The 13,847-nt window shown below is 45.6% G+C and overlaps 1 protein-coding gene across 4 annotated transcripts in view; it reads left to right on the top strand.

Moving 5' to 3' along the window:
- Positions 1-672: 672 nt before the first annotated feature.
- NR3C2 (nuclear receptor subfamily 3 group C member 2) overlaps positions 673-13,847 on the top strand; it is a 91,780-nt gene continuing 78,605 nt past the window's right edge. Inside the window, exons 1-4 of one of the 4 annotated variants that reach the window (XM_078863217.1) lie at positions 673-1,049; positions 2,148-2,277; positions 3,824-4,259; positions 5,179-5,989. In XM_078863217.1, coding sequence (XP_078719343.1) covers positions 3,878-4,259; positions 5,179-5,989 — 1,193 coding nt within the window. In that variant the 5' untranslated portion in view covers positions 673-1,049; positions 2,148-2,277; positions 3,824-3,877. Of the gene's footprint in view, positions 2,278-3,168; positions 3,282-3,823; positions 4,260-5,178; positions 5,990-13,847 lie in introns of those variants that run through there. The other 3 variants (XM_078863216.1, XM_078863219.1, XM_078863218.1) reach the window with 3 other exon arrangements.

Genomic DNA, 13,847 nt, shown 5'->3' with positions numbered 1-13,847 from the left:
CCTGACCGCGTTCGATTCCCGCCAAATTCGCCTCTTTTTTTGTTGTTGTTGTTTGTAAACTCAAGTGCAAGCGGTGCGTCCTCTAGGTGTGCTCAGCCCGAAATATTTTTGAGGGGGGCGGGGTGGGGTCAAAGCAACCGTGTCATCTCGCGCGCGACAGCGTCGGCTAAATACGTTTGCTTTAATACTAATCACCGTCATTATTATTTTATCAACCTGCGACGAATCCACTGTTTAGATGAAGGTTATCGTCACCCGTCGCCTCAATGGGCGCTCGCAAACACGTCTCATTGTCCCGCCAAGTCTATTGACGCGAGAAGGCGGTGTGGGGGGGGTGAGCAAGGGGGAGGGGTGGGGGGGGTGAGCAAGGGGGAGGGGTGTGGGGGGGTGAGCAAGGGGGAGGGGTGTGGGGGGTGAGCAAGGAGGGAGGGGTGGTGGGGTGTGTGCAAGTGGGAGGGGTGGGGGGGTGAGCAAGGGGGGGTGGTGGTGGGGGGGTGTCTCCAGCCCCTCCCCCAAATGCCCCGTCCACCGCGACCTCCTCCGCTCAGCCCCGCCCCTCGCAATAAACCTTCCCGCCCCCGTAGTAGCCCCGCCCATTCCAGCTGACCACGCCTTCTTTAGCCCCCCACAGCCCCGCCCCCCTCCAGCCCCGCCCCTACCCCCCCCCGGTAAACAAGAGCAGCCCCGTGGTCGGGCGGACGTAGCGAGAAGAACCTCGTAGGGGGGAGAAAAAGATCCGAGGCGAATGTTGTACTTGCTAGACGTATTATATTAGTTTTTAATCTCTTATTCTTTAACACCAGGGCTATTTGCCGTAGGCGAAGACCACCGTGGCAATATTGGCCCGATTCTATTCTTTGGAAGGGGGTGAAAAAAGCATTTAAACCACTGTTAAAAAAGTGCGAGAGAGTGGAAGGCATACATACAGTGCGCGTGTCTGCGCGATTGGTTAAGGTTTGGGGAGTTGACAAAGACGACTACGACGAAGGTGGTGGTAGCCGTAGGATTTGGCGGCCAGTGGTGGTTGTAGGTAGGGAATCCGGTGACGGGTGAGTGGACGGTGACAATTCGGCATCGCGATCGGTCGGTGGCAGATCGTAGTTACATCGCCAGCAATGGTGGTGGTGGTGGCATCAGTCGTCGTTCTCGGTATGGGTTAACCTTCGACAGCTGACAAGTCGACCACAGTAGCTGTGGCTCGTAGTTGTAGGTGGTGGTGGTGGGGGGTGGTGGGTGTGTGAGAGCTTATTAACTACTGCGACTAAACCAAACTGCACCATCGAGCATTGCGACGTGCTAGTTGAGTTGGTGGCCAAAGTGAGTTTCGTGAATTAGCGAATCGGTGAGCGAGCAGTGATTGTTGTGTGGGTTACACAGGTGTCGTCGTCGTCTTGTCGAGGTGATTGAAGCGAGTGGCGTTTGGGTTCGTTCCCTCCATCATCATCATCCTCCTCCCACGGGGCTCCCCCCCCTCTACCCCGGGTCGAGGGTCGGGGCGCCCTGCGGCCTAGCGCGGGCTCCACTGGTGGCGAGGCTGCGCAGGAGGGAAATCACGAAGGGGACGTCGAGATTGACGAGAGAGACGGACTGTGGTGGTGTGTGTGGGGGGGGGGACTTGGACTGCAGTGGGTGGTGGGGTGGGTGGGAAGTCGTCCAGCCGGCGGCCCGAACGCGTCGCTGAAGTTGTTGGTAAGCGCCGCTTAAGTTGTTAGCGCTGCGCTTTGCGTGGCGAGTGAAGTCGATGATAATATACGTCTCGTAAACTACAGCCCCCCCACTAACTTCGACTACACGACACCCACCGGGTTGTCGGGGAGAAGAGGTGCGGAAGAAGTGGAGGAGGAGAAATACATCCCGAGAGAAGCGTGAATTGGTTGAGGTGGTAAAAAAAGGTGTCAGTTTTGTTGCCAGATAAAAGGGTAAAAAAAACTATTATCATATTTTGTTACTGGCAAATGAGGTTCCAATGGTAGTTGAGGTGACTCGAAGGGAAACAAGGCGGTGAAGAGGAGACAAAGTGATCGCGTATGAAGTGAAGAAACGAGAAGAGGTTAACAGGTGGGGAGGGACGGCAGAGGAGGTTAAAGAGACGTGAAAGCATCGGAGGAAATCAGAAATGGACTAAAGAAGAGGTCGCAATTCTTCAGGTGAAGGAAGAGGTGGAAGAGGTGGTACTGGAGCTGTTCACGGCACCAGGAGGTGGAGGAGGACCGAGGAGGGGAGGCTTCGATTCCATTTCTACCACCGGGACGAAGATTGACGATCGACGGACAAGAGGTGCGAGAGTGAAACGGACGTGTCCCCTGCCACACATCTGATCCACATCTGACCCATATATCCCAGCTTCCCCTCCCCACCTTGCTCTGCCCTTCCCAGCTCTCCTGCCCCCTTCAAGCTAAGCACACCGCCCGTCTTCTTGCCTTGTTTGTGTTTGTTTGTTTGCTTGAACCGCCTACCCTGCCCATCCCCAACTCGCTTGCTCTACCCTGTTTATATCGAGCTCCGTCTGACACTACTGCCTCAATTACCACAGTCACGCAGTGTATCCCCCCCCCCCCAGCTTGGCTGTCATCTCAAAGCTCACTTGGCCTTGCCCATTTCAGATCGCTTTACCCTTGCCATTAACATGCCCGCCTTTATGTCGAATTTTGCCCTCATGTCTGCCATGCCCTATTAACAGTATTGAAATACCCTATTACCAGTCATTCCCATCCCAACTAGCCTTCCCTGCCTCGCAGCTCTCCCTGCCATGCCACTACCCCCTTCCTTGCCTCGCTCTCAGCCCTTCTGTCACATCGCTGCACGCCTCTTCGCCAGACTGCCTTCTTCCCTTCCCAGCAGCCCTCAATGTCATAGCCCTCCAGCATTTTTCATTCCGGCCAGTCTACTCCATGCCCTTTAACGCGTTTCCAAATGCGTCTGGTCTTCCTTTTGCACCTCTTGCCTCCTGGCCCTCCCTTTGGCCATGCCCTGCCAGGGGGGGCCATGCCCCCCCCGGGATGGTCATGCCCCCCCCCCTCCGTGGTGGCCATGCCCGAGCCGAGGGGGCATGCCCCGCCGGGGTGTGGTGGCTTGGAACGGGTTAACTGCGCCAACGACGGCCGCGTGAGTTTGGTGGCGCTGTAATTGGGTTAGTCGGCGGGACGTAAATAAACGCAGACTTTGGTACTGTAAGAGCGCGACGCCGCCGCCGCCCCTGCGATGAGCGTGTGCGCTGCACCGTGCTGTGCTTACAGTGCAGGGCACGTGTGTGTACTGCCGCACGTGTACGTCGCTGTGCGGTGTGTACTGCACGCGTGAACAGTGTAACGGCGTATCGACTTGTAATGTTATACTGTGCCGTGAACGCACCGTGGAGTTGCGATGAACTGCCGTGTTTAAATACATTGCCGTAATGTGTCATGCAAAGTGCCACGCATTTTAGACGTGTGCCGTCCGTGTTGTGTTTACGTGCTGTGCAGTGATGCACTGTAAAGCAAATATGCTAAAGACGCAAGATGCAATGTCGAATGTGTTAAGTTAAGCACATTTACTAACCAGTGTATGTTGGATATTAGGTTTGTGTTAGGGGTAGGGGTAGGCATGGAATCGTCTCCAGTCGTCTTGCTACTCTATAACGAGTTAAAAAAAAACGCCGTGACCTAGTTACGTTTCCTTGAATGTTGTCATCTTCTGGGTGTTAACACACCGTATCACCGCATGCGCCTTCTGCTCTCGCGGTGTTGTATGTCGACCGCGGAATATAACACGAGTTAGAATGACTGATATTTTGCAAAAATACTAAAGCGTGTGGCATTTCTGTGTGTTTTTTTGTTTTTGTAAGATTTGGAAAGTGTCGGTGCCTCCATGATCGGATTCCCAGCGATCCGGAAAGATAATGGGGACTGAGGGCTCTGTGCAGCAGCAACAACAGTATCCGGAGCCTCTAACCCAAAAGCAGTCTGAGTTGGTGAAGAGAGAAGATAAATTGCTGACGTGGGACACGAGGCCACTTTCCAACATGGATTTCCCCGAGGACCAGGGCTCGCCAGGGAGACCAGGCCAACAAAAGTCCGGCGGTGGCACTGGGTCTTCGTGGGCTGAACTGGTTCAGGACAGTGAGGTGTCCTCCCTCTGCATCCTGGATGACGAAACCTCGGTGCCCGAGGAGCTCTTCAAGACGGTGGCAGAATCCATGGGGCTGTACATGGCCGATGGTGGGAACTTCGACCTGCTCGGCGACAGCTCTTCTCAGGACGTTGACGCGGCTATTTTTCAGGGTGAGATATTGGCACAGCCGAGGGGCGAGCAGCACGGCTTGTGTGTAGTCGAAAAAAATATTTTTATTTATTTATACAGCGATATTGGATTTTGATTTATAATGTGACGTTTTTGACTAGTTTGGAAAAGAACTTGCCGTGAGTTATTGACTCAGAAATTATGGATAAATGCTGTAAATGAAAAGTCCTGACAAATTATAGTTTGACATTGTTGTGATTGGCACACTGGCGGTATCACTTCCTAAAATGGTGATGCGATAAATAGAATGTACAGAGTACCGTACTGTAGTTTAATCACCGCAGGTCAGGTAGACCTATCTTGCCACTGTTTACAGTTTGGAGCTGTGCAGAGGAAGATGGAGTGTGTGAGTCATGCTTGCATACTTGGCTTGGCAGCGGCAATGAAACAGGAAGAGTATGGCAAGTAATCGTGTAGATTCGGCAAGTCAATAATATTGATGTTTTGTTAAATATGTATACACAAATGAAATAAGTGTGCCACTTGCTTGGGTGCAGAATTGGGGTTGGTAATAAAATGCAAAGACATATGCCAAGATATTGGAAGATGCATGCATTATTGATTTCCTGTGGGGCTTTTTAAAATGGAGGCATTACGATTTATTCATGAACCAAATTTGATTTTACATTACATCTTCCTCTTCAAGGGTATGGTGTAGTTTATATACATCTGCATGCACAGTAATGTTATGTATATGATAATGGTGTATTTTTCTTTAATTACCAATAACACAGAATCTCATGAGTAGTAACCCTAGAGATTCCATGACCTGACCTTGTGAAAATGAAAAGCACGTAAGTTCCATTAAATGTGCTGCTTGCTGTATTCCTATTAACACATCATAAAATGTACGAACTAAAGCGAATGTCTGTGTATGTCATTATACGGTTTTCTTTTTAGGTGAGGACTTGCGCTCTTCACCGTCAAACCTTTCTCACGTTGGTCCTCGGGTTAGCCCGTTCCAAAGTGTCAAGCCTGGCGACGACTCTGCAGGTGCTCAAGAGAGCATGGCAAGCCCTGCCTCGACAGCTCTCGGATCAAAGCCGCAGCAACAACAACAGAAGCAACAGCAGCAGCAGTCTCAGCAGCTTCATCAGCAGTCAGCAAATATTTCTGTGAAACAGGAGAAACAGCAGCCGCAGCAACGTTCAGAAACACATGTTTTGATGAAACCAGAAGCTGACGTTGGAGCAGATTGTAGCCACTTCTCTCATGGAAACATGCAGCCAAACAGGCCAATTAAGGTGGAGCCCCAGTCGTTCGAGAGTCCGTCAGCATATGGGGGACCTCAGCTGATGGGTTTTGATTCGAATTTACACACATACGGGGACATGGACTCCAGTGCGAGGCACACAGAAAGGGGGTCATTTCCGGGTCCGTCCAGGGGTGACACCGCTGCGAGCCGTGCCAACGTCAAAGAGGAAGACTCTGGTTGTGATTTACACATCTGCACGCCGGGCGTGCTTAAGAGAGAGTTGGATGAACTCAGTTACTGCGCCATGAGTATGAGCACATCCGTGGCAGCGGGCTCCCCATTCGGGGAAGGGGTGGAGTTTCAGTTGCCCTACTCGGCATCTGCCACATCCTTTCGTCCGTCCGTTGCCACCTCGTCCGCCTCGGGCATCTCCAACTTTTCAAATGGGAATAATTTTGGATTCCTTTCTCCCAATGGAGTACAACAGGATGGATTTCCTTACCCTGGTTTCACGAGGTAAGTGTTTGTGTCACGTGTGCAATTTTATGTTGTGAAATATCTTTTTTTGCGCAAAGCAAAAAAATAAAATGTGCCGAGGCGCAGCATTTTGCAGAATTTAATCTCGTGCTGAAATAGAAGATGGGTACAGATCTTTCAAAATCAATGGGCCCTATAAAATGATTTCCCTGGGTACAGGTATGAAAGAAAACAAGTTTAGCCCCCTTATTGCCCATAATCAAGTTTTTTTTTCCCCCTCACCCCCAATGTCAGTTGATTTGATTCATGCTGTCAGCTTTCCCGTTTCAGTGTTTAAGATGTTAGCCATGACCGCATGTTGTGAGTGCCTCACATCTCCGTGATGTGCTCGAGCAGTGGCAAATACGCGTCTCAACAGTTGCCATTTGCAGCATCTACAGATGCAATCATTTATTTATATTAACAACCCGGATTCCAAAAAAAAAACCGAAGTGCACAGGATGACTCGAATGTAGAATTTTACAATGGATGAAAATATAAACCTCGACCATCGGTGAACATAGAACATGGGCCAGCAACAGAAACCGGCTGTAAGCTTCAAACTGGAATGATAGCATTTCACTCGCATGCGGCAATCATTTATAGTGTATTTATTAAATAAATGATTGAGCTTGACCTGCATCACCGACTGCTGGGTAGCATGTGGTATGAGGTGGGGCTGCACATTTGCATACACTCTGCTGCACAATTTGCATTGTACTGCAAACACATGTTTTTTAGCCAAGTGGCATTTCGGTGGCATTGCCACCCTACTTTGGCTACATTTTTGGCGAATTGTGCTTGGCGTCGAGTGATTCCTCCTGGTGTGTGACGTACGGTATCAGTCGTGACTATTGTCGCCAAAGGCCGGGGAAGTAAAGTAATTTGCTGCTGCTGCTGCTTTTTGTCATTGAAGTCGTTTATTGTGGATGTATACAGTACGTCATTTACATGTGAGATATTAAATGTGGTTTTCATCCATGTCGCTGTCATTACTGTCGGACAGGTAGCAATTTGACTTAAAAGTAGTTAAAGCTGTCTGGTTCGAAATGGATCAAGTTAAAAATGCTAATGACGTTGTTAGAAGTATGTCATCCGATAGCCGTTTAAGTTTTTTCGTTAATTGTGTGATTGCTGGCTTAAATGGCTTGTGAGGCAGATGAGTATGAAATGCCTCTTTAAGATATGATTGTTTTAAAACTTGACTCATGGGAATATATTATGAAAGTGTATTATTAGCAATTGGAACGTGATACAATGCAAGTTATAATCGCTGGATTTACATTTGTGTGGAAATCATTCAGCTACTTTTCTATTCAAATTGTCCAGATGTCATTTTATATCTCCAAAATATGAAAATCTTTTTCATAGAAATTGGAAAAACAAATCCTAGATTCTTTGAAATGTAATTTCCTGGGCAAAGTGGTTATCTCTGTCACAAGCTGTACATGAGCAGTGACGAAATCGTTTTACCAATTTGAAATCGATAAGAACAAAGCTGTTCTTTATATCTTAATTTTAGAACTTTCGTGACTGCAGGAATTATTATTTGTTTCTTTCGGTTAAGTCACGTCTAAAGATAAGGCCACCACACAGAGACGATCACCCCTCTCTGTTACCTGTGTTGCTCTCGCTATGTATCTTGGTGATATCTGTCTGCTAATATGTCTGTCTATAGTTTTCTGGTTAGATTTTATGTCGCTATTTCATTATACCTGATGATGATTGCTTGTGTTGCAATCGAAACGTCGTATTCTATTATTTAATTTAATTTATTATTTTATCTTTAGACGTGACTTAACCGAAAGAAACAAATAACTGTTCTTTATATAAAAAATATGTTTATGAACCCCCATTGCTGGTCATAGACTGACGGCGTTAACCAAGCCTCCTTTGGCTGATTAATGCAACGCAGGGGTTGACTACAATGGAGTTTGGTTATGGCCTTGTGCATGTCCTTGGTGCCAAAAAAATAATTTAGCCTCAGAATATATTTTGTTTTGGAACCATAGACGAAGGGATTGGCCAGATTGAGAAGACTGGCTTTGGATTGCAGGGACATTAACAAGGATAAAGCTTGATTTTGCAATATCATCCAAGCAGTGCCGATCTGTGACTATAGCTCCAGCCTTGATAGTAACTAATAGGTGTCAAGTTAGTGCTTTGAACGGTGAATTTATCAATTGTTTCACAATGTTCAAGATGCCCTTACACTTCAACACTGTATTGTAACCCAAAGATATAGGCCCCAGAAGTATATTTTTTATCCATCGAATAGCACAACTGTTCTTTTTTAATGTATGTTATTAAACATTGATGCTTTTGAATTTTTTTAAAATAGGTTGTTTGGCTTTTTCAAAGCAGTTCAGTGGAGCGATCATACATTTGTTGGTGAATATAAAATCACTGGTCTCTAAACGGAAATGTTCCTATTGGTCGACATTGTTGGCAGTAGAGGGGGCAGCACAGAAAAACATCCATTGCTGTCCTGTACTCTGTTCACGTGTGCTGCCTGCCATTACAAACCCGCTCTGACCAGAGCGGTGAAGTATGGTCAAAACCCCCCAGATCCTGCAATGATTGGGAGAGGCCATCATCCAGGAGTGGGATTGACGAAGGGACTGTACATGTACGTGGTTCTTTCACACTGTAAATCCAGCATGTTTATCAGCAATTTGGGTGCAGCTTGCGTGTTCTGCTTTAAAAAAAAAAGTGGGATGAAGAATGTGGCATTTAAAGTTGACATAAATGCTTGATTGGGAGGTCATTTGTCGAAGGACATGCAGTGCTGTATTTGGAAAACCTAGAAATGGCCTTCCACCATTTACCTTCACACACGCGGCGAGGCTACTCCCCGCGACTGGGAGCATTCAAGGGAAAGGTTTTTTTGGTGCGGTCCGGTTGCATTAATAAGCCGTGCTTTTTTGTGTGTGGTATTGGAAGCCTTATTATGAATATGTGAATTGACCCACGTTGTGAGTATTTAAGTTCTGTAACTTGCATCGGGAGTTTTATACACCCTGGTTGCTGTAAACTTCTCAACGGTGCTTACAAAGCCTTTCATTAATGTATTATATTTGTTAAAATATAGCTAAGCTTGGGGGGGGGGTGGTGAATCCGAAAGATGTATTTGGAGTCATAATTGTTTAATTTGTCGATGTTTAGCTTTAAACAAAAAAATCCTGCCAGTCGTAGTGTTTCCTGCCCTCTCAAATTGGGTGTGGCCATTTCGGGTGTATGTTGATTAAAATATAAGGGGCAGTTCATTGGCTGTGGCGTACAAAACGCAAGCAATGGCCGAAAAAATGGCATTGCTTTCACATTAAAAGAGATAACTTCTAAATCTCAGGCCAATTATTTTATACAGTTGCCCTATATCTGAGCAAAGAAAGGGGGTAGTAAAATTCAATTAAACACGCACTGTAAAGTTAATGCGCTTGTGAGCAACGCAAGCTGCCAAATGTCTTTTTATTGTTGGCACGTCTCACTGGCTATCGTATAAACATAGTTTTGTTTTTAAACGTGAATAGAAATGAAAGCAGCAAATTTGTCCGATTTAATTTTTTAAGTCCCTTTTAAAAAAAAATACCCACGGCTTGTAACCGTACTCCATATTCACATTGAAAATGGGACTTGGCACAGATGGGCAAACAGGGTCACTACTAGTGAGACCTACATGTAAAGAGAGGTAGTAGTACCCCAAACAACTCCATAGACTTAACATTTGCGACTCATGCATTTTCACGGTGTGCTTAGTACGGGCTGGTGCATGGAAAACTTGCATATTTTTGATCCCCCTGCAGAGATTTTAGGGCCCAAACCTTTTCTACCCACGGTTGAAGTTGACAGTCACTTGGCATGTCACAGTCAGCAGTGTAAGAGACACAAAGGGAAAAAAAAACTGAATTTCAACTTCCAGAGTAAGCAAACATTGGTAATCTAATTTCACATCAACAGCACGCACAATTGGCGAACATCAACTTGTGCAAAACGTCAATTTTGAGACAGGTTTTTTTCATTTGTTGAAAAAAAAGGAAACTGAAATCTGGTATTTTTGGTATTCTAATCGCAGCAACAGAGGGGAGATGCGCATGAATGAATGCAGAGCTCTGAATCCACAGGTGCAGATCTGTTGCGTGACGGCTGGAGGAATACCGTCTTCCAACGCTCCCGATTTAGGCAGGAGCTGTTCCAATTTTTTTACGTTTTACCGCACCCGAAATTTCAAAGCAAATATTTCGTCAAAACTAAAGAAAAAAATTACCTATTAATTGATACGATTTAGCTATGGAAATCGGTGCTTTGATAGAAGGGTTTGTTTTTAATAAGTACGCTTCAGTAGGCCTCACTAAAAACTCATCATGGCTTCAGTGAAATAAAGTTAAATTTATCATAAATATTCTTGGTTCTTTCACCTGATGATGTTTGCTTGTGTTGCAGTCGAAACGTCGTGATAATTTTATTGTTTTATATTTGTATTATTGTATTATTTCCCTTCTACGTGACTTTACCGAAAGAACCAAGAATATGAATCCCTGCAGTCACGAAAGCTTTAACTCAAAATTATCATAAATACTTAGTTCATGAAACCCTGCGAGTGAAACTGCCCATTCGGAAAGCTGAGGAACAGTTTGAATATCATTTATTGTTATGGTTTGTTTCCCTTGACTACGCACGGTCTCCTGTGTCAGTACAGTATTTTAGGGTGACTTTGCACAGTTCGTGCATGGTTGCCTCAGGTGTTGTAATATGTAAAGGAATAACTGTTTAATTCAGAACGTACCTAGACTGTTGAGAAAAGTGTTGCTTGGCCTGGACGCGTGAAGTCTCAAAGGGATGATTGTCCAAAATAACAATGGCATCGCAGCCGATGTGAGGGAATGTATCTGAGAGGGCCATCCACCGAGGAGATGGAGCGCTGAAATCGCAATCGGAATCTTGTATTTATCGTGGAGAAATCCGATGAGCTATGATGCTCTTTTTGTTCAACAGTCGTCCAGGCGGGGCGGGTCAGAAAGTTACAGCGACAAACAATACAACAAACCATCGGAGCGCAAAGTGTATGAAAGGAAAGAAAATCACAGAAAAATAAATACGTAAAATAAGTTCTTGGCTCAGGCCGTGGGTGACTCGTTACATCGCAGGACGTGAGAGATACCGATTTCCTTGAGGAGGCCTTCATTCAGCAGTGGCTGATAATGACAATTACCTTGTAGTTGAGTATGAAATGTTTACAAAACACCGGGCTTTATTAATGTTGCGAGACGTGAGAGGCAGAGGTAAAGTGTTTTCTCACTCAAAGAACCCGGAGAATGCATACTGAACCCATAAAGTTGAAATGCCAGAGTGCTATTGTTGTAAGGCTCATAATGTGATAGCGTAACCACTGCTGACTTACTACAAACCCATATTATTTTTTATCTGCTCCGTGATTTGAACTAGATTTTTTTAAATTGAGTTGAACACTAAAGTACCGAGCTGGATTTCTCAGATGGCCCATTTAAAATGACGACTCAAGTGTTTTAAACCCCTCCAGGCTGTCATTCTCCATCAGGGAGTAAAGGCAGTATGACAAGCTACGTAGAAGGCTGGAGTATTGTGCCGATTGTGCTGTAGTATAGCCTTACTATGGAAAGTCCCATTGTCTTTTAGTGCCTAGCAGTTACAAAACTTAGTTTCGAAATATCTAGGGGAGTTACTCTTTTTTTTAGTTAATTTGTGGTCGAACTTTGCTTAGATTACACTGAAAAAGTTGCTTTCCACAGATGCGGCTGATTATTGCGAGGGTGCGTGAAGGCAAAATGGCTCCACAAAACCTCGGTGCCATTACGGGAGTTGAGCTGTTTTGTCATATTGTAGTAACACGTGGGAGTCCAGGGATTTTATCATTCTCTGACCACCTGGCCTGCAATCGATCATTAAATCCATGCGGTCAGGTCTATAAGTAACATAAGAAGTATGTCACGGGCTAACTTGGTCTGCTATTGATCATTCATGCCAAGCGGCTGAGTCTGACCAATATAATAGATTACTCAGGGACTAACAACCCCTAGTGTTTTAGCTAAGTTTTAGTACAGTACAAATGCCAAAACGACACCCCCCCCCTCCGCGTTTGGACGATTCCCTTTGGTTTTGGGTTAATGGTTCCATTCATCAACTGATTCTGTCTGCGCCCTTATCGTGCAACACATCTCCGTAGTGGTATGCATGTGGGATATATAGTTCAATAAACAGTTCTATAGTAGAGGTCATTGATTTCTACTTGCACAATTAGATGAGTATCAGCATCAGCAGAATGATTTAATATTTTGAATGTATTCATCGTTGCAGCACTGCAAATACAGTGCATGCACACGGGAGAATTGGTTACAAGGTCATGTTTGCTGCTACACTGAGATTGCATGAAGAAAGTAACAAAATGCATATGAGTACGGAAGACAAGAATACACTCTTTTACCAACGTTATTCACAGTGACAATGGCAGATGGTTTCTGAAAACTGGATTGTATAAATAAAGGCGCAAACAATATTGGAAAAATATAATTGATTGCTGATTTGCTGATTACATTGACATGAAAACAGACAATGGAATTTAACTATTGGAAATTATTGAATAACTTAATTAAAGATGCAAAGCTGGTTTGAAGATACATTTTAAATGTAGACATTTATAAAGAGCATGGAATAAAAGCTGAAAAGGGCACAAATAAGCATGGAAATGTGCGTGCTTTGAATTACGCTGACAGACAGAGAAACTCGCGGAACAGATAACATACACAGGGTAGAGACATTGACTTTCAAGAAACGTAAGTAGGTTTGGGCAGTACATGTCAAGGGTGCCACGGCAGCGAGATGTTAACCACCTCGCCTGGTACACAGGAGGTCGTGGGTTCGATTCCAACCCTGACGCCTGTTGTATGTTCAGAGTTTGCGTATCTCTCTCCCCGTGGCCGTGTGGATTTTTCTCTGGGTTCTCCGGTTTTTCCCTACACATTTAGAATCGACGTGCGTTTAAGAGTATTTGGCTGCTATTAATGTCCACATAATAAGCCACTTCGTTGAGCTATCATTTGTCGCCAGGTCGCTTCTTAAAAAGAGCTCTACATAGCTGGTAAAATACCTGGTAAAATAAAAATGTTCATAAGGAATGATGGCCGATGGTCGAGATCGATGAAGGAATGGCAGCCAATGGATGGAACACATCGAAGAAGGCATCCAATGCCGGAGCTAGATTGACCGTTGCATTGCGAAACCGTGAGGGATTGCTATGGCTTTTCGATGATTGATTTTGTCCAGCAGTGGAGCAATAAATGCTGCTGCTGATGATGATAATGCACAATGAGCAGAACTCTGTCTTGGGTTCTAGTTAGAACCTGAAGTGTGTCAGTTAGGGGTGAGATGGAGCGCTTGGTTTTGTGCAGTGCAGCCCGGACAGAAAAAACAAACCTCGCTTGATGGTATGTCTGCATGAGCTGCATTTGCAGAAAAGTGTGCGGATTGCTTTCTGGGTCCAGGCTAAAGCTCTAAAGCTGCCCATTTGAGTAAAAGATGTTAAGACGTAATGCCACCACTTTTCGGCCCCACCCTTCTAATGCTCTTACAGAATATCGATAAGCTTTGCTGTGGGCTTTCCTCGACTGTGCTTGGGTGATTTGAGGGAAGTGTGGCTATCTGGCTAGAGCTGAGAAAAGCTTCTGAGGAGGCAGGGGGGCAGTGATGCAGAGGAAGTGGAACAAAGTACTAAAAAAACATCTTAGCACAGAAACCAGCCAAGGGCTTGTGCTTAGTATATCTTAGCAGTGATTGAGTTCATGGCAACTGCAGATTAATTCTTTGTGATTGGTGCTTCGCTGTAAGC

Source organism: Lampetra fluviatilis, chromosome 15 (genome assembly GCF_964198595.1).
Source record: "Lampetra fluviatilis chromosome 15, kcLamFluv1.1, whole genome shotgun sequence".
Taxonomy (NCBI): Eukaryota; Metazoa; Chordata; class Hyperoartia; order Petromyzontiformes; family Petromyzontidae; genus Lampetra; species Lampetra fluviatilis.
The sequence above is the reverse complement of the archived record's forward strand: the minus strand, read 5'-3'. Positions and strand labels throughout refer to the sequence as shown.